At 38.3% G+C, this 22,333-nt stretch overlaps 1 protein-coding gene across 20 annotated transcripts in view; it reads right to left on the bottom strand.

Annotated features, from left to right (window-relative positions):
* The window catches only part of LOC131682355 (uncharacterized), a 184,867-nt gene that overhangs the window by 47,397 nt on the left and 115,137 nt on the right, over positions 1-22,333 (bottom strand). For all 20 annotated transcript variants that reach the window (XM_058963767.1, XM_058963776.1, XM_058963777.1 and 17 more), the window contains exons 4-6: positions 7,142-7,464; positions 4,474-4,942; positions 4,249-4,396 (exon numbers count right to left, since the gene is read on the bottom strand). In XM_058963767.1, coding sequence (XP_058819750.1) covers positions 4,249-4,396; positions 4,474-4,942; positions 7,142-7,464 — 940 coding nt within the window. The remainder of the gene's footprint in view (positions 1-4,248; positions 4,397-4,473; positions 4,943-7,141; positions 7,465-22,333) is intronic.

The raw sequence follows: 22,333 nt of genomic DNA, 5'->3' as shown, positions 1-22,333 counted from the left end.
GGGCCCGGGTCGTATTTGGGGGCCCGCGGTTTGATCCGGAAGAAGGAAGAAGGAGTGAATACCCGTTTTTATCAGCCTCTTGGCGAATTTTAAGCTGATAAAATAGGGACATTGATAAAATCGGGACACATATTTTTCTGCCATTTTAATAAACCGAAGCTCTTAAAATATTTGATTCTTAGATATAGCCTCGCAACCTTTTATGATTATTTTCTTTAAGTTCCCCTTAACGGGTGTGACAGCGCAAAATTTAAAAAAAATTGACATTTTTATTTTTGCATTTTTCGGATCTCAAGATAAGAAATATATGCCCAAGAAAGGATTTACTCGAATTCAACTTGGTTCTTCTGCTAGAGCCCATAAAACTACCAACTATCAATTTTCATATGAAGCTGATAAAATCGGGTCAAAAAGCTGATAAAATCGTGAGTAGATAAAATCGGGGGTAGATAAAATCGTGGGCTGATAAAATTGGGTGCTGATAAAATCGGGTCATCACTGTGGTAATTTCTTTATAATCATTCGATTTATTAAATTGTTATATGATGGAAGTATACAAAATGAAAACTTTATTTGATAGTTGACATTTGTTAAAACAAACGTTTTTGAAGGACGTGCCTACTTTGTGTACAAGTTAAAAACGAGTTTTATTGCTTGAATTGATGGAATACACTACAAAATATTGAAAAGCTAATTCAAAGTATTTTCGAAGAAAGCACTAGAGCGTCAAACAAAAATGCGAGCGTACGGACAAACGCATCCGTCTTCTTCTTCGTTCGCTTCCTTACTGGTGGTGCCGGTTGTTGGCTTAGAGACACTGGTCGTGATTGTTTTTGAGTGAATATTTGTTCGTGTCAGATCCAAAGATATTGGTTTTGTAGCCGTTTGTAGTTTGGCATAAGATAACGGTGTGCTGTTTTCGGTTATAATAGGTGGGCTGTTCTTAGCTGGTTTTGCACAATGTTTTCCGTGGTGCAGTGTCTTTTTGTAGAATTCGCGCATATGAATCTACCATGATTGCATAACCAGTATTGTCTTATGAAACGTCCCATTTTCGGTTGATCCGCATGAAATGGTTACGTATGAAAAAGTTGGATTTTGCCGTGTATCTATAGCGGAACGATTTTTAGTTTCTACGCTGGGCGAGATGAGAAGGTAGAGTGACCTTAATTAACTGGTGATTAAAATGGATAATTGTTGTATTTTTATAGCACGTTCAAGGAATTTTCTTCTAAAAGTGTGAGAAAAAACGGTGATTTGGGGCTCGCCCAAGTAACCACGAAGTATTATGTAATGGGTTTAGATATATTCTAAATTTTCATACAAAAGATATGCTTTACGGCTTCATAGTTCTATAGCGATGATTAAAGCACACTTAGTGTGCCAGAATAGAGCTAGTTCAGAAGCACCTTAATGGCTGTCAATGTTAATATAGAGCCGTTTAAAAATAACTTTTCCTTCTTTATCGATACAGCAAAAGAAAATATAAACTTTCCATAACACACTCACCCTTCCGCTCTTATTTCGTTTGATGTGCCGACTATTTAAATTGACGATTTAGTGCCTATAGAAATGTGGTTCAATCTCCAGTCGAAAAGCTCGTCTCAATGTTGTATACGTGTTTGATCACTGATCTGGGCGAAGATTTGCATGAATATTCAGTTTATTCCAAACTCTACCTAGACGTTTAGTTGATTTTTTTCGAAGAATCGTGCAGAATTTGCATTTTGATTTTACGTTATTTACGTATTTTTTACAGACACAAAATGAGAGTGAACGGAGATTTTGATAAAATAGTGCAGTGACGCCAATCGTAGTCTAATTCTAAATGTCTAATTTAAACGTTAATTACAACGAGTAGGTCTAACAGCCCTGCTGATAAATGATAGTGTGGCAGCTAGATTGCTTAGCATGAACAAAACGACAACAGAGCACACAAAAATTCTCGCTTCCTTGAAAAAGATCCAATAAGGACCGAAACATTGGAGAAAGAGAGCAACGAGTGTTCTTGATTTTTGTTGACTGAAACGCCGATCTTCAAATCATAAATTGTCACAATAACAGTCGAAAGTACACTAATTTACGTTTATTGCATTATCATTTATTACAGGAATGCATACAACTTTAGGTGATTATTGGAATGCATAGGTATATTTGTTATTGTTCGGTGTCTCAAAGCACTATAAGAAGATTACATATCTGCACTTAGAGTTTTCTATAAAAGTTTCATAGCATTTACCTTCAAAAGCTTTTAGTGCGATGTGTATGTTCTGTATGTCGATATAGTGCTAGATTTAATGCTTCAAATTTTAGGTGCATTGAAGCATTAAAAATACTTGCATACGGCTAGTTAGCAATAGGAATGCTAACTTAGAGTCAATCTAGAGCTTTAAATTAGTGCTTATGGTTACTTGGGTGTATACCAAATTGAGTCGAGGTTTTCGACTACGGATGGAATCCCATCCCAGGCACTAAATCGTCAATTTAATCAGTCGGCATGTCAAACAAAAGAAAGAAAAGAAAAGAAGAAGGGTGGGTACGTGTCGATAAAGAAGAAGGGTTGCTGTGTCGATAAAGAAGCGAAATTATTTTAAAAAAACACAGCTCTATTTTAACATTGCTGATAGCCATTAAGGTGCTTCTGAATTAGCTCTATTCTGGCACATTCTTTCGTCTTTTCCGACACTAAGTGTGCTTTAATGAGCTTTATAGAATTTTGAAGCCGCAAAGAATATGTTTTGTATGCGAATATAGAACATATCTAAAGCCATTAAATAATGCTTCGTGGTCTCTTGGATATATTCCTTACCACTAACCTTACCGCTTCCCCAATCCTTCCCACCAGGAAAATCATGAAAAGACGATTCATGGCAAGGCACAAATCTCTGATCAACATGGGGAACGTGCTATTTGAGCTAGAGGCTACTGATTTCTGTTTCCTAGGAACAGGAAGCTGTTGAAATTCACCTGTCTGGCACGCTATCTGTGGATGTGGCAATATGAGTCAAACAAAGACTAATAGAAACAACGGACTCACGAGTTTCTCATGGCTGAAGAGGTACTAACTCATACTGAACTAGAGGGCTTAGATTGTAAAGGGCCCGGCAGTAATATAAGCCTTGGGGCCCGACGCGACTGACGACGGCCCTGTTCTTCTATGTGATAATTCAATTTTGAATAAGCGGTGGAAAAAATTGGATTTAATTGTGTGGGCTTTGCTCGATTGTAAATTTAGACTCTTTTTGATTAAACCGTTGATACGCGTAGATTGGTTTTTCGGTAAATCCAAAATTGAGTCACTTCCCACAACATCAGGCGTGAATACTGACTTCACACTTTTTACTTTATTTTTATTAACGTGACTTTAAATTGTTTTCATTCGCCACGGCAGACTTCACACGAATAGATGCGAAAGTCAAATTTATTTCGTATAACGATAGAATAAACCTTGCAATAAATACAAAAATTAAGCACGCTTTGGGAGACGGAAAACTAACTGTTATACTTACAGTACGATTGTCAAAACATCAAGTGCGACTGACACTATGACAGCTTGAATACACCGCAGATTTTACCACATATTGTATTTAATTATGCGGAATTAGGTTCGCCTATCTCATTAAACAGGATCTATTACATCACATGGTGAGCACTCACAAGACAATTTGAATGAAAACAATTTATTTCTAGGAGTAAAACTGTACGAATTTATCCACAAAAACTCACGTTTCCACGTTCGATCGTTTTTGTCCTGCAATTTTCATCCTAAAACACAACTGACGCGCTTGTCCCACGCACGTCCCACCACATCTAGTCCTTATACCACATGACAAAAAAGGTTCCAACCAAGCGAGAGGAGACATCGATAAAACGCTTGCGTACTACCGGCTGACCAGTGCTACTGACAGTGCTATAATAAACTAAAATCTGTGGGAAATAAAACTTTCCTCACCCCCACAGTGGAGCAGTTTGAATAGCCTGCAACACAAAGAACAAATATTTAACCTACATTAGAGATAAGTCTATATCAATGGCGTTTTGATGACCCTTGAAAAGATGACAATCAGCACGGTATCAATTTGGTTATTCTAATGTATATTCGACGGCAGTCGCACTCTGACTGGAATGTTTAGCAACTTATATAATTGTGGAAAAAAATTAAAATGACAAGAGTCTGTTTCTTTTACTTCCCGTTGAAAATTTCTTCAAAAATATCTTTTTTAATTAAAAAATATAAATAACACTTACTTGAGTATTCCCGAGGACATGTAATCCTTCGCCTTAGCAGAACTAGCCGCCAGGGCATTCATCGTTGCCGTGACGTTTTGCTGGGTGGACAGATCCAGATTACCAAACTGAGATAGTGTGTTGAGTGCGTTCATTGATGCACTGAGACCTACAATTCGGAAAAAATATCCTCGTTCAAATTAGTACGGCTACGGAATCATTTTCATCGAATCCAAGAAAACTCACCTAAATCCGACACCGAACTGCTACCGCCGCCGCCTTTGCCGGAATCCTTTCCGGATCGGGACAGATTTTGCAGGTGATTACCGGGCGACGAACTGGGTATATTGCTGGCACTGATGGTGACACTCGGTGTTGGTTGCGTTTTGGACGAGTTAACCGATGGCGAGGATCCTCGAGTGAGCGACAGGACATCATTTCCAATATTGCTGCTACTTCCCCGACTTCCACCGCTGTTGTTGTGAGATGACGAGGACGATTTCGATTTGGATGATGAGGATTGTGCACCACCACCACCAATACCTCCACTACCACCGCCTCCTCCACCCGAGGAAGTTTGCTGCTGTTGATTTTGTGCTGCTGCAGCCGCTGCCGTGATGGCCATCAGTTCTTTGTGCAGGGTAGCTTGGCTGTACAGGGACTGTTTGTAGGCTGCGGCTGCTGCCGCCTGCGACACGGATGGGGAAGATGAGTTCTGCAAGTAAATAGGGAAGTGATCAGAATTGGAGGCCCTTGTTGTGCTTCATACAAACAGAATTAATTTGGATGGTGAGTCAGGAGCTGGATAGGGATCGGTACGTGTAACAAAAGCGTTTTTAACAAGTTCGATGACTGGACACTGATACCGACACCGTATTTCAAAAGCAAACAGGAATCATTCAATGGATAATCAATTGCCATAATAGCCAAAATAATATTGATGTCCACTTGTTTCATCTACTCTCGCGCAAAATGTTAACAAACTTGTAAAAGTCTAAGTTTATAATCACATAGTTCATAGTTCTATTTAGTCATATGCTAAACGAACAAATACCGAGAAAAGTAAAGCAATTTTATACTGATTTATCGTCCCAGCTTCGGTTGCTCCATCGAACGCCTCCGATCTCCAGAGAGTAGTGCACATAGCCTCAATCAGTGCAAAAAAAAAAAAAATTTATTGATAACTCTGAGTTTTCACACAAACAGTTAAAAAGTGCGTGAAAAATAACACGAGATAAATTAGGACGTTGGAAGGATTCGACAGTGGCATTGTGAGATGGGTCATGTCGAAAGAAGTTTCGAATTCGAGCTCCAGTGAAGCGTGGTATATCAACCAGAATTTCGGTTTTACCCTCACCCAACCAACATCAAATTATAATGGAAAATGTGAAATAAACCATCGCCCTATTCCGTTCGTTCGTAGCATCTGGGATGCTGCTGGTGTCACACCACCACACCTGCCTCATCGGTGATATCTCTCGCGTGTGCTCTGCGACTTTTCCAACTTTTCAGCAAAGTTCGCGCATGTGGGCGATGAAGCCCACTCCATTGCCGCCGTTTGGGTGACCGGAAAAACTCATTTATGGCGTGGATTCAGGTGCTTAAATAAATGACTGAAAAATGGGAAGCTTTACTCCACACATTTTTGTAGACAATAACATTATTCATATTTTGTATGTGCAAAGAAGGATCTTTACTGGATTATGTTTGTAGCTGCTTTTGTTTCCAGTGTGAGTAACGACGATGGTTATAACTTTGAAAAAAGTATGCTAGGATATGCCTATGAAACAACCTTTGTTAAATTGTGGGGAAGTACGACCTTTTAAATGTCAGTGTAAGTGAACTTACTATGGTAACATAGGTATGATAACATAGTAACAATATGTGATACTGTGACAGTGTCAATCCGGCGCTAGCTTAGTTCTGTCACTAAGTTAGTGTCGGATTCTGATGAGACGAAGTCGAAACGCATATTCCATAACTAAGAATATTATAGGTTATGTGCTCCTCACGCGCAAAAATGGTTTTAAACATAGTTCTTAATGGAGAAAAAATACTATACTGTATTTCTCCTTAGTGGAGAACAATTTTAGTAAAAACTATTTTTTAACCATTAAGGAAAAAAATGTTTAAAACCATCTTTGCGCGTGTAGAGAACAAAACCTATAACTAAATTAGTTATGTAATTTGCGTTTCGACTTCGTTTCATCACAATCCGACACTAACTTAGATAAAGGACTAAGCTAGCGTCGGATTCTGATGAGACGAAGTCGAAACGCTAATTCCATAACTGAATTGGAGAAAAAATAGTTTTTATCTAAATCGTTCTCCACTAAGAAGAAATATAGCAGAGTACATCTGCTAAGCCAAGCCAAATGTTTCGATTTTATTAGTTCTCATCAGCTTAAAATAAGCTCCTTTTCTTGCGGGACGCTTGACTAGGGGTTCGCTCAGGAACACAAATTGTGTCTCCGTTTTTTTTTTTGAGCTAGCGTCAATCTGGCGCTGGTTTAGTCCTGTCACTAAGTTAGTGTCGGATTCTGATGAGACGAAGTCGAAACGTATATTCCATAACTAAGAAGACAACATTGTTTCATTCTTTAAATCATCGTTTTCTAAGCAACGTGGTATTCGAAAAGAGACTAATATGAAATTATGGGCGTATATAATACAGCTTTGTATATTTTGTATATTCCAGCTTCAGTCCAGAGGGATTATTAGTGATAAGTAGGATAATAGCGCTAGCCCTATAATTGTCCTGTATCTTAAGAATTGGCTGCGAAGTCTGTCGAAATAGAAGGATAAGTTTCGCAACCGAATATAGTAAAAAAGCTTTGCTTTGTAGTACAGTTCTTAAAGGATTATGAGGGAAGTTTTACTAAAAAAATCACCACCAAATGTCTCCGGAGTTTACCTTATAGGACGAGGAATTCACTCCGCCAGTGCCTCCGCTGCCACTTGCGTTACTACTGCCACTGTTACTACTTCGGTCTCGCTTTTTCCCCTTGCCAGCACCGCCGCCTTTTCCATTAGATCCACCAGCTCCGCCGCCTCCACCGGCATTGCCGGAACCGCCGGAAGCTCCCGCACCGCCAGCACCCATCGCTCCAAGCCCTAGACCACCGGGAAACGCACCACTCAGATCTGCACCGTGCGGGAACTGTAGCTGGGACATACCGGATGCTTGCAGTCGCGCAAAGTAGTCCTGGGCAGCTAGTTGAGCCATGGACCACCAACCTGGAAGGGAGATAGAGAGAAGTTGCATTACAGCGTTGTTTTTAATAAAATCAATAAGTATATTTGATATCAAATTTTTACAGAAATTGTATATTTACAGCACATAAAATATCATATCTATTGAATCATATGTTTTTGGGAACAGAATTGGGCATCAGAAATCTTTTTTGGGTAAATTTTATACATACATTAAATTAAATTATACACCATATAACATGATTTTTTTCATAAAATGTACAAACATTTTTTTCCTAATATATGTCCCTTGAGCTATTGAATATGGGGGAAAACGAACATGAAACGCAAAGGTATTAATATGACTAGAAATCCGAGAAAAAATATTTTCCCTGAATTACTAATCTTGAATTTAGGTGCGTTCATTCGCCGTACGAGATTATTAGCGAAAATAACTGCTTCTCCGATTGTAGCATTCTGCGTTACGAAATAGATGGACACTTAGTAAATTAGAGAGCTAATTGTAACGGTAACAAAATGAACAACGTTAAAACTCTGACGCATTTACGGTGTTTTTAAAACAAAAGCATGATTGTGTTAATTTCACCAGAAAGCTCTTCATATGTCGCAACCAGAGTTAAAAATATTCAAATTCATTGAATGAAAATTGATTATATTCAGCCGCATTCATTTTCAATATTCAATGACGCAGTTGAAAACGTCGAACGAACAAACCGCCCATTCATCCATGCAGGTTTTCATTCGGCTCCGATTATTACACGAAGCGACCGTGCAGCAACGACTCAAACGCATCAAAGTAGACCCTGGCACAATGTAAGCGATGATGTTTGTTGTTTCATATGCTTTATCGGCATTTGAAAACATTTTCCTAGATAATTAGTGTAATGAATATATTGTACGATAATCAACTGAATGAATAAGACGGATAGTTGAATGAATATTTTTTCTATTCACCGCGAGTCGCAACAGGCTCATTTTCAGCCGTCAAAAAAGAGCTTCGATTATTTTTAACTATGGTCGCAACTTGCGAAGAAGACCTTGTGTAAAAGTGTCTCAGAATCCGCCTCAGTCGTTACCTCGAATTACACAGGTCTGATGTAAAATAAAAAAAAAATGTGCATAAGCATAAGTTACATGCCCAAGTAAAGCTCGGATTAGAGAGATTTTAAACAGGTTTTCAGCACCGACACCGGTTACATCCGATCGCATATCTTCTGGAAATGGAAGGAATGTTAGTCCGACACTGTTGCTGCAAGAGACCGAGGAATCCTCTGCATCATCACATGTATCATGGGAAGCGAAGATTTGTTTGCAAAAGTGTTAGAAGCTTTATCTTATAATAGTTACTCTGGGCAGCCATCTGCCGAGAATTTTTGAGATTTATCGTATGCTATGTTACCACGATTTGCGAAATATATAACTTAATTCATCAAAAAAAAATCCACGGCTCCAATCCAAGGCTCATCCAAAAGAATTATCCAAGGCTCACCCAAAAGAATTATAGAATCATTTGAACCTGAAGTACCACCATACGCTACCAATTATATCTCACCTATGGCAAAACGAATTACTGGCGACAGCAATTTTCATTTATATTTACTATTATTGAACATTGCATTTGTAATGTTCTGGGAAACCTTTAAATCATCGATATCTTAACCGGAAAGTAGGATAAACAACCTTGCCCGTAATAATTAACCAAAATTTCTTATTTTTTTTATAACGAAAACCATTCCTGCAAAAGTAGTTTTGTATAATTTATTACATGTATTAAATTAAGCTATGTATTCTACAGTTTACACGACGTCACCCGCGTTACTGTTTGTTCGGCCAAACTTGTGTCGAAGAATGCCAATCAAGATTCTCTGACGCGTTTTCGAGCTAGTACGGTATGCGCGCCAGTAGAAATGCTTCGACTTCTCCAATGGACTTCTCGGAAAGACTCCAAACTTCTATGATCTCCGGATCATACAACGGCCCAGCCCTGGGACAATCTGACAGAAAGTGCTTGTTTTATATATGTTTCCCTGATTAGATAGTAGCGCCAATATACATTACCATATGAGTGCCATCGTTGATTGATTGTATCTACTTTCCGTAGATTTCTACACGCTTGAACCAATATTTTCCGATAAATTGACAAATACTTTGACTTGTTTTATTGATGATTATTACGGAAAATAAATCGCATATATTTTAGACGCGAAACACTTATTGTTTAATGCTCTCTCATGGGAATTTGTGTGAAAAATAAAATAATTCGGGCAGCTTGCAAAGCTGAAAAGAAGCAATTTTATTCATGAAAAAATACAATATTTGAGCATCAGAAAATATGATGAATTAGGTGGTAAAATTTAGTACGGTTATATGTGTCATCCATTCGTATCACGAAGACTACTATAAAAAGATACTGAGTGTTGTGTATAGACAGCGTCAAGAAATGGTTGGGTACATCGAGCTGCAAATCTTGAATAGAAAAATATGTGATTTTGGTCAGTTTATCAGTAAACAGGACCAATAGGGAAAAAATCTCTCACTCGGAGAATATTTTCTTTGGCAAACAAATTAGTCCTTAGCAGCGCTATCAAGCCACTCAATAGAATAAAATTTGAGAATCTTTTGCTTCGACAACTATGATTCACCGAAAACGTCAATGTAGAAGCCCGATGATATATTTCGAACTTTTCATATCACAAACCAATACTTTCATTAATTGATCTAGTGGTTTAATTTGTAATGTGAAATATACAACGCTTGGTAAAATTATAACCTACACCTACATCAATCGTGTCAGAATAGCATCCAGGACAACAGCAAAGTCCAGGAATAGTAAGAAGACTTAAGCAGGCATTAAGAATCGATGCAAGTGCATCTCCCCTACCAACGCCGAAAACAACAACGCCAACAAAAAAGGTCCTTTTCTGGACCACCATCATATTTATAATGAAATATTCCTCGCCAAAAACGCTTTTTATCCGAAAATTCCGATGAGTATCAACACATTTTATATACGGGCTCCTTGTGTATTCTACATCTCTCCGGATATGTCCATTTTTTTTACAAGAAATACACTACACACTAAGTTGCGGTTGGCAATGCTACATTATTGTGCAACATGAGGCCACACTATGCCGCCATTCACTTCTGATAGAGAACTCCTATTCCTTACCTCCCCGCTGTGCCAACGGTGGTACGAACTATCTTATGCCGTTTTTGCTTGAACCCGGGGCTGGGTCGGGTTTTGCCACCAACCGCTGTCAGTTCATAAATTTTGACGGCGGTTAGGGTTGAAGCCTGATTCGGTTTCATTTCGAACCGAAGCTGCTTTAGTGACGATCCGGTGGGAAAGGTGAACAAACGACGCGTGCGTGGACTGCTAGTATACTTCATTATTGCTTATTTTATACCGCTCAAATTTTTTTCATTTTCTAGCTTCAAGAATAAATTTGATAGTTTCCTGTTGTACTTCAATTTATTTACGACCCTCGATTAAATTTTTCGCGACTATATGGTTCTACTCCTTTTATTAGTAGGTACGATCGCATAAGCTCAAGCTAAATACTAATACTAAAAAACCAGACCAAAAAATCCAAAAATGACCGTCAAAGTACAAATAAGAAGTTCAAGTTGCTCGATAAAAAATTTCGGAAATTGATCGCGCTCTATTTACTTTGGTTCTTTACTTCAACTACAGGCAGTCTACCTAAGCTCAGTGATACCCATGTAAAAAATAAAATGATATATCTTGTAATTTGGTGATGTAATATTCTTTAAGTAAGTACAGTGTAGACCCGTTTTTATCATGCCCTTGATGAATTCTGGGCTTCCACAATGGAGACCCTCACAAAATTTGGAAATATTTCTTTCTTTCATTTTACTAAACCGATTATCTAGCATAAATTTCCCTTAAGGAGAAAATTTGAAAAATGTATATTTTTGCATCTTAAATATAAGGAAAATACGCTCAAGAAAGGATTTGCACAAATTTGACTTGTATCGTCAGCTAGAGCCCATCAAATGGATTTTCATATAAACATGGCGAAATCATATCAAAAAGCTGACAAAATCGTGAGCAGATGAAATTGGGGCTGATAAAATTCGCTATAGCACTTTTCATCGTTACTCGGACTAAGATTATTTTGCCGTGGCATCAGACGCCTCACAAATTAACTGATTCGTTGACCATATCTGAGTTCCTCCCGAAAGGCCAAACATTAAAAGTGAACGAAAACGGGCGACCTCTCTTTTCAAAAATTCAATTTCTTGTGGAAATAGATTCGATGTTTTATACTGAAATATGTAAAATACAGCGCATTGTACGTAGCAGAATTCCGCCGATAACAGATGATGTCAGGACTTCAGAGCTTTTCAAGCGTTCATTTCGAACGTGAAAACCTCGTTTCAAGGTGATCATAAAGGAGGATGTCTAGTCATGCGGGATAGACTGGATAGTGACAAAAATCTTCTAGAATGATTGACCATTAAAGGCGTTCTAGAAATGATTACTTCGAGATCTAATTTGGATAAAATATGCAACCAATCAAAAGATTTTTTATTCTCAAGTAATTCTTATGAAGAAAAATGCTAACGTCATTGGTGTGTTAATGACGTTAATGAGACACTGGAAATACCCAGGAGCTTTACTCAATTCATTAATAAAACGTCTGATAGAATCAAAATGTATGACCTCTGGTGATATTTCGCGTACAACGAACGTTTGTCCGACGAAAGACAACACTGAAAGTTTAAAATGCGCAAATTGACAAAGAATTCATAAATCTATTGCCTGCGCATGCCCAATCAGGGAAAATATTAAATGCATAATGTGCATATTGTCGTTGTGATGGAAACATTTTTAAACTAGAAAATAGCATCAATTTTGGAATTCATCGATTTGATAGAATTGTAGGATCTTGCGGAGGAATCGTAATAACAACTAATCGCAAAATCAAAAACCAAACTATCGATTATATGTCAACTCGATTTCCTAATAATAATACTGAAAAAGCGTAAGTTTTTTGACTTCGTATTGTTGCACAATACATTCCTGTAAATTATTGCATTTTTTTACCGTCAAGGTAAAAATCATAGAACTCCCGCTAAAACTGCTGCTGGGGACAATAAGTTCTAGTTTTAAAATTTTCAGTTTTATATTATAGAACTGTCCAAATTATGAATCTAGAACTGAAACACTCCTGAACATGCCCTAAGTGATGAAAAACCATTTCGCGGCCGCATTCTGTCTATAAACCGCAAACTATAAGTAGTATCGCATCATAATAAACAGCACATTCATCAATAAATTTACACAAATCATTGTTTATTTTCGGTTCAACCATCGGAGGTAGTTAATAACAACTTTTTCCTCGGTGTATGTATGCCATAGAGAAATAATATTACACATACCGACGGCAAGCAAAAGATGCGGAGAGAAAAAGAACATGCAATTTTCTCTAAGCGTAAGTTGTCAAGTTACATACACTACGAAAGACAACAATACGCACAGATGCTTGGCGAAATGTGAGTGAGAGACACACCGGGCCACCTCTCACTCTCCGAGTACTTTTGTAAAGTCGTGTACGTTAAACGATGACCAGCTGTTGTATGTGTCATAACAAAACGGAAAATCGTACCAGACGGTGGTGATAGCGAATAGCAAAAAAAACACACATGCTTAGGAGAACTAAGCAGTGCTCTCCGGCTAGAAGAATAGCAGTAGTATTTGTGCAATGTTTTCAAATGCACTGTTCTGCGTGTAGTTGTGAAGGGACGGTTGTAAAATGCATTCATTGTGTAGGAGTGAATGTAAACCGGTTCGATGAACCGCCTTGGTTAGTAACTCAACTGTTGAGTTGTGTGTATGTCAATCGCAAGCAATGAAACACCGCGTGAGTTACGATGAGTGCTATGAGTGCCGATAAAGGGTGGTATTCAGTCGAGTTCACTACAAATACCGTATGAATGGCTTTGAATCGATGCACAGTACTATGCATGTATTAATATACATATGCGTTATATGCTAGTATTTCAAATACATATATGCATAACGGATGTAAAAAAACATCGTCTGAATCCGAAATGTAAATAACCGAGAACGATCGTATTTTAAAGATTACCTATGTAAAACATGCTTACTGAATGTTGGCTCGTCTGCACTATACACAACCAGTAAATACATTCATATTTCTCTACACAGCTGTTTTACTTATGGCTTACATAAAATATACATTACGTTTTCAAAGCCACGATTCACAATGAATGAAACCGGCTTTTGCTATTGATGGCTAAGTTGTTGTTTCGCTAGATGACGATGCTGGTGGTAGTGGTGGTGGTTTGTGAAGGTTGTTATATATAATACCTCTTTTCAGCACGCGGCCAAATTCACCAACGCATATACCGTGATTGAGCGCATGATACGTATACATATGTACATTGAAACATTTGAACATCAAACCGGCTTGAAGCCGATATTTAAAGTGGCAACAGAAATTCAGACAACCTTGAACTTGGTATATGCTCGGTGACTGTAGGCAGACGTCATTGACGAGCTGAAGGAAGGAGAGCAGAGCGGACGAGGATTGCGTATCAGTTTATGTGGATGCAACAATGGAAGGACGACTAGCGGGGATGGGTTTGATCTCATCGACCCCATTATGCCTGCCTATATGAAGTGTAAATAACTATTATGTTACATGTCTGGGAATTATTTACAAGCGTTTTGTGAAAATCGATGCGTTTGAAAAAATAACTACGTTCGTTCAACGCAGACCGAACGTCACGGAAATTCAATGAAAACGAAATTCATTGAAGAACGTGTTTACGTACAACTTTTCCAACGGTGAATAGGCTATATGTAGTACCTATATACTGTGAATTAGGGTTTAAACTTTTAATTCATTAGAAAATCTCGATTCAAATTGTGCAATGAAGTTGTTGGAAAATTTTCCGACCTATTTCCTTCGAAAAAAATAGCTGTAGTTTTTACGTTACGCAGTTGTTTTACGTACCCCAGCATAATGTGCCAGTAAAACGAAAAACAAAAGTGTAGTCTGCAAGTCGTGAAGGTAACTGCTGCTAATTCGGTTCTGCCACATATTGATGGTCTCACTCCGGACAAACTTTTTTTAGTGTTATTTTCTGGATTTAAGCTTCATTTGCAAACACATTGGAAGTATAATGGGCATGCTAATATTTTCTGTATTAGTGAATACAAATGTACTTATTTTGACCCTAGCCAATTTTTAAGGATTTCAAGGAGTGATTTTAATTTTCAGTGGGTTTTCATTCTTTATTTTTATTGGTAACAAGTTAATGGAATATATCAGTCTTGCATAGCTATTTGTGCAAAAATTCTAAGACAATGATTTGATTATTCGTTTATTAGAAAAAAAAAAAAAGTAAGTAAGCAAGGCGGCGTCTATTCCTTGGGTCCAGTTTTATTTACGTGCTAGTGTCACATATTATAGTCTCCGTTAACGTAAATTCAAATTAGTAGAGTGCGCATTGTGCTTGCACAAAGAAATCCACGCCCTTGACCTTGTAGCACCATTTCGGTGACTTATATCGTAGCAGATTGTCTCCAACTCATGTTTGGATAGATGATGAAGGATTCCCGGCCGCCTCAGCGAAAAGTGCTCTTTGCATAGCCTAACATCCTAACCATTTCTTTACCTCTAGCGCATATAGGGTTCTAAAATTGTTTTTTATTAGAACTGTTGGGGTCATGAACATGGAAACACCCTGAGTTGATCAGATTTGATGCTTCTCTCATTAGCACTACTGAAACTGCTCAACGTTTACCTTCCGATGGGAAATACAATTCTCCTGGAATATTTACACTAGTCCAAGTGCACGAAAAACGAAGTCAAAGACAGTCCAAATTAATTGGATTTATGAGTATGGACATGAAGGAGTTAAAACGCCATATGATTTCTGAGCTGGATTCAATCGGAATCATAAGCTAGATAACACTTTCAATTTTAAACCGGAACATTTGCATATTTGGCAACATTGCCGTTAAAAATTAGTCGTGTTGCCATAGACAGGGGTATAGTTCAAGCGGTACAATAATTTGGGTTATTATATAATGGGTCTAGATAAACAATTTCTTAAAAATTGATTCAAGTTTTCGTTTTTTTTATTGCTGCGTGGAATAACTCATGTATGAGCTTTTTTTAGGCGGACCAAAATTTGAGAGGACGTTAACTCTAGACCGCCCATTGCCTGAAAATATGTTCTTATTCACTGCAATGATCGAACCTCTATAATAATCAGACATTCGCAACACATTAGTTGATCTCTTTTCCGGCAAACAGGCTACATATTCAGACCACTGAATTCTGCCGTTTTATCAGCCTGCCGATGTCAGCATGTTTATCCACATGATCTGTCTTCATCAACAAACCACGCTAAAGAACTACAAGGAGTATAAGCGAATTCTATAGAGCAAACTTTGTGTGCGTCCGTAGAATACGGGACTTAAGCTGACATAGAAAGTCCTAGTCGCCTTTTCACTTCGCGACTAATATCGTTATCACATGTCACTAGTGTTTCAAGATATATGAACTCGTTGACAACATCGACAAGCTCGGAACCAACACAGTACGGACTACCTAGTTATTTACCGGCTACCACGTACTACCCTGTAAACTCTAGTCTCTTCCACTACTCTGCGATCGTCTCCTGTGACGTCGATGTTTCCCGCGAAACCAAGAGGCTTGATATTGACCGATCAAGCGTCTTAAGAATAAGTTCAATCAGTCTTGTCTATGTCCAAACATTATCTACAACATCTCATTTCGTAAATCGTACGCTGCCTTAAAATCCACAAATAGATGGTGAACTCGAAAGTTGTATTCCCGGAATTAATCCAGCATTTTTCGCAGAGTACACATCTGGCTCTTCGTTTTTGCATTCTTTTCGAGACCCGCTTTGCTATTTGTCAACTAAGGATACAGTCAACGAGTGCAGTTCGCTAAACAAAACAGAGAAGAGAATTTTATAGATGTTATTAAGGGTTGTGCACCGATAGTTATTACACTCGACTTTGTGACCCTTCTTGTAGATAGAGCATACGAGGCCATCCAATCAATATGAAAGCGTTTCTTCTTCCACCTAAATCATCCCGACCACGCAGTAGACTGCTTCGTACAGTTGGTTCCAATTCGCCTTCTATCGTTCCCAACGGTCTTGCCATTATATTGTTAATTCTAATCCTAACAAAGGATCGTAAAAGATCTACATATATGTGGTTGTCATCAAATATAAATTCAATCTTGTAAGATCACTTAGTTGATTTTTATCTATCGAATGACATGATTTTCTCAAAAACAATGTACGTGCCCAAAATCAAAAATCGGCTGCTCAACAACCTCATAGGTTAGGTAAGACCGAATTTAATAGTCCTAAATTAACAAGTTCATATTTTTTATCGGGCACCCAACATAAGTATTTAAGGTGAAGATATGTGGAAACCACGTTGCTAGGCACCGACTCGCTTGTTTACATTAGCAAAAACTGAAATCTGAAGTGAAAATTCAAACGCACAAATGATAGTTTCCGAACATTTTCCTTTGGTCATCTGCACATTGACAGAAAATTTGAAGTTTTGTTAGTAAACGATCAAAGTTTCGCAAGTGTTTTTGCAGTGGTTTGTGAAAGTGCATTTGAAAAAGTGCAATTAAAACGAGAAGAAGAGTTTTGATATTTTCGCACAAAATAGGAAAATATTCTAGCTTTCTTAAGTAGCAGTTTCGTGGCACACCAGCAAGGTTAGTGTGTTGAAAAACGTATTTTTATTTTTGCTTATGTCAGATACATGATTAGGCAGGGGAGAGGAGTGTGTGTGGCGTAGGAGCTATGTTGTGGCTCGCATGTATAATGTCCTTAAAATATTTTTTTCCTGGAACTGGAGCCCAGATGTCATTAGACCATTTCACTAGTGTGATGTCATACGACAGCACCATGACGTGTGCAATTGCATCGCAAATTTCAACATATTCGAACTCAATTAGTTATGGAATTTGCGTTTCGACTTCGTCTCATCAGAATCCGACACTAACTTAGTGACAGGACTAAGTTAGAGCCGGATTGACGATAGCTCCAAAAGTCGAAACGCAAATTCTATAATTAATTTAGTTATAGGGTTTATGCTCTTCACGCGCAATGATCGTTTTAAGCAATTTTCTCCTGGTAAATCAATTGCCCTGTACGCAGCTCACCTGGGTTCGGTTCCCAATCCCGCATGTAGAGTTAGAGATTTTTCTAAAGAGATTTCTCTAACTCGACAAAGAGGCGAATAATCCTAAGGTTGAAACTTATGCAAAAAAACAGTTTTGCCAACATTGTTGGAGAAATATAGTAATGCATATTTGAACTCATTATTGTACTTAATGAACAAAACATAGTTTAGACCTTTTTAGATCTATAACACATAAATTGTTCAACTGTTTTCGAAATCGCAAAAATGTTCAGGGTTTTTCGTTTATCCCTCACGGTGTTAAATATGCTGCCTATTGCATTTCTCCACTCCTCAATAAATCATTATCCTCGTCATTCGAACGCCATACCAAATCGGTGTACGTTCTTTTATCGATAAAGATTAAAAACAGCATACCGAAATAAAACACGACGCAACAAACTAATTACGTCTGCACTCTGGACACCACGAATAAAGGGTATTAAGAACTTCGCTAATGAAAGACTCCATCAAAGGATAAAACTGTGCGGTAAAGTTTGTTTTGGGTCCATAGCTTATGAGTTGTCAACTACACGCTACAGCACACAAAATTAAACAAATTGGGGTGGGCGAAGCGTAGTTAGTAAATCGATTCCCTTGTACGCATCGCACCAGGGTTCGGGTCCCAACCCCGCAGATAGGGTTAGAAATTTTTCATAAAAGATTTTTCTAACCCGTAGAGGCGCATGACCTTAAGGTTAAAACCTCTATAATCGAAATAATAAATAAACAAATTATTCTCTCTCCGCCCAAATTTTCGGAGTTTTTAAAGGCAAAGCAATCATTACTTTTGTCGTATGTGAGTTTGTTATCCTTTCAAATTTGCGATTCTGTCAAGAATCGATCCAAGAGAAAATGCACTTTCAATTTTAAACCGGAATAGTTGCACATTTGGCAACATTGCCGTTAAAAATGAGGCGTGTTCCCATGGACAGGGGTATAATTCAAGCGGTACAATAATTTGGGATATTATATAATGGGTCTAGATAAACAATTTCTAGATTTTCTGTTTCACTACTCTATTGTCGTAAGATCAAGGTATTTCTCCGACCCTTGAAATGAATGGGTGGCGGGACTCAAACATGCTATTCGCGCAAATAGTGAGATTCAAATGATGACCATGTCACTAACACCCATTTCAGGTTTTACTATGGGTGACTTCAAACCAACGTGTTTGATATCTTGCAGTTGCTATACAGTTAATGATGGTGATGACACGTGTAGTGCTTTAATCGACAATGGCTAGAGTAGCACAAATTAATCTTCAGAATAATAAATCTATTCTATAAAATTGTGCAGGAAGAAAAAGTTCGAGAACCGTATTTTCATAAAGGGTAGTTCTATGTTGGAAAGCTATTTAACCCAATTGTAGTATCTTTCAACAAAAATGGCATGCCAAATTTACGTGAAATGCCTCGTGCATACACTTGCGAGACTTGCTATTGACGCATGTCTTATATCCGACCTCATAACTCGCGATATGTGTACTGCAACAGTCAATATGATAACATAAATAGAAATTTCTCTATTATTTGGCATATTTACTGCGTAATATTTCATCATTTTCTGATGGTGATTTCAAAAGGGTTATACTATACTATGTCAGAAATAAGTTACTACCCATAATCGACAGTGATGCCCATCAAATAATTTGGACAGCTCAGATAGATATCAATTTGAGAGTTTCTGAATTGATAGAATACATAACTAGTACAAATCGGCATGAAGACGCCCAACATTTGCACGATCTGACAGGGAGGATGTAGTAGATGTAACCCTCTGCTCCGACAGTATTACGCATAAGTAGGCAAACATGGCTCATACCGCACGAGCTCGAACCGTCATTATATGATCAAAAAGACATCATCTTAGATCCTTTGAATGTCTCGCTAAAGATCGACACATGTCGTTATCCCAATTCTATTGACGGCGACCTTTGCGAAGAGCTTGACTACTAGGTTTCATGGGTATTTTATAAAGATTGAATTTTCAGGTCATTTGGACGAGGTCGTAAAGGGCAAACACGAAATTATTGAGACACATTCAACAGGGCATAACTTTATTACCATTGGGTAAAAATCAACCAAATTTTGCACACTTTCTCATTGATGTGTATTGTTTACATGCTGTCAAACTCGAAGTCGTGTTTTTCGATTCAGCGAAAATTGAGGTGAACCAACGCGAGTCGAGAGAACAAATTCTTTCCAAGCACCTGGAATTTCCTGACCTGTCGCACCGGCAGTTGGGAAAAATGTTGAACATTCACCATTCAACCGTCTCCAGAGTGTTGAAGCGGTTCCAGGAGCGGTTGACGTTGGACCACGGCAAAGGAGCTGGAAGAAAACCGAGACCCAACGTCTCAAGCCCTGATTTGGCTAAAAAGATCGGCATGTCGCAGAGCTACGTCCAGAAAGCAAAGACGAGAGCTGGACTACATACATACAAGGTACAAAACTTCCCAAACCGCGATGAGCGGCAACAATCGACGGCTAAAACTCGGGCACGTAAGCTCTACGAGAAGATGCTGACAAAATATGGCTGCTGTGTGATGGACGATGAAACGTATATAAAAGCCGATTTTAAGCAAATTTAAGAAGAAAATGTTCGCCTCCAAATATTACATTTGACAGGCCATCTGCTCTTGCGGACTGAAGAGTGAGCCTTTCGTGACAAAGGGTATAGTAAATGGCGAGATCTACAAATCTGAGTGCCTCGAGAAGCGCCTTTTGCCGTTCTTGCAGCAGCACGACGAAGCTCCGCTATTTTGGCCAGATTTGGCATCATGCCACTATTCTAAAAGTGTCCTGGAGTGGTACGAGGCCAATTCTGTTTATTTTGTTCCAAAGGACATGAATCCGCCAAACTGTCCGGAGCTGCGCCCGGTGGAGCAGTACTGGGCAATGATGAAGCGGGAACTGCGGAAGACAGTCAAAGACGAGAAGGACATGTTAAGAAAATGGAAAAAAACTGAGACACTGGTATCGGATGACATTGTAAAGACTTTGATGGAGGACATCAAGCGAAAATGCGTTCATATTTACACTCAAGGCTCCATCGATTAACTTTTCTTTTGATTTTTGAAGTAAATATATGTATAAAACTACCCTAAAATTTTGGTTTGATTTTAAACATTATAAGAAAATTGGCATGACATTTTCGGTGTCGCAATAATTTCGTGTTCGCCCTTTAGATTACACAAACTTGCTCATAGCATCAGCCTACCAGTAGGGTTATTCGCTTCGGTCTATACTCTGCTTCTAGAGGAATCCCTTGGTGGAACGGCGAACTTGCTAGGCTCAAAAAGTTGTGTAGAAGAGCTTGGAATTGCATGTGAAGACTGAAGAGGCGGGTCGGAGGCATTTAGGTCAGCTCGAAAAGGTTTCAGAAATGCTCTTCTATTTTCTTAGAAAAGTAGTTAGAAAAGCGTGTGCACAAATATCTCAAACCTCAACAAGGCTAGTAGATTAAATAAATTACTTTCGAAATCGGCTTTCATATTAGACGATTGGGTAGTATTCGTCTGACGAAGATGAAGTACTCAACTGTCTTTTTAACAAATACTTTCCAAGTTATACGGATACATCACTGACGAGTGTCCTGAGATAATTTCACGTAGTCCTGATTCTAGGGTATTTACTAGTAGAATTTTGACAACCGTATCGATCAAATGAGGCTGAAAATTCTTTTTCCTTACAGGTGTCCGGAAAAAGATGGTATCATTCCAGTTCTACTTCAAAGAATATATGAACCCTTCAAGCATATTTTAGGGAAATTCTTGATTCAAAACTCAATTGATCTGCTCACATCGGTTTCAGAATTAAGAAAGCTTGCATGATTTTCGGCCAATGTAGACGGGCTTACGGTGAATCTTGGGAACCCAATCCCAAACGCACTCAGGATCTACACCAAAATTATTGGACTAAACTGTCATACAGGTGCCTTGCGTGGTGGCAGAAGGGAGAAGTCACAATAATCCAATCAAAGTTAAACCATCTGCAGAGGATGGTTCTGATGGCGACCAGTGGCGCGTTGACCTCACCTCTTGCTACTATAGGGGCACTCTTGAACATAAATCCAATATATGTCTTTCTAAAACAAGAAACACTTGGTTTCAATCTTTGAAAAGTTCCTTGATAATCTCTGACGATTAAAAAATATTTCAAAATAATTAAACGGGTTCAAATTTGATAGAACAATGCAAAACAGTGTTACGCAATTTGTTGAAATGTTGTGAGGGCCTCTACCGAATATTTTTCAACATACTTAGGGGAGACCGGGGCTAGTTGGCAGTGCTTTCAGTTTTAATTTTTTATTGCTTTGATTTTGGTAGAACTTGCAAAATAGAACACGTTGCATGAAAGGGTAAACTGTTGGCAACATCTCTGAATTTTATTAAAATGTTTGATACGTTGTCTTCATTTCTGGAGACAAAAATATGTGACGCGGTATGTATGGGGTAACTTGGCAGACTGCCAAAAAATAAGCAATCCAATGGGAATACAATCACATAAGTGGTCCATATGGAATGTGACGATTGTCTTTTCAATAAAACTGTATAGTATTCGACATATTTCATTATATTTCAGTCTCAATACCCTGTCATTTTGACTTCGACGCGTAATCCATATTCAAAAGCAAATTTCCGAAATTCTTCAG

The sequence above is a fragment of the Topomyia yanbarensis genome, chromosome 2 (genome assembly GCF_030247195.1).
Source record: "Topomyia yanbarensis strain Yona2022 chromosome 2, ASM3024719v1, whole genome shotgun sequence".
In the NCBI taxonomy this organism is placed as follows: domain Eukaryota; kingdom Metazoa; phylum Arthropoda; class Insecta; order Diptera; family Culicidae; genus Topomyia; species Topomyia yanbarensis.
Note: the sequence above shows the minus strand (reverse complement) of the source record. Positions and strands in the feature narration are given on the sequence as shown.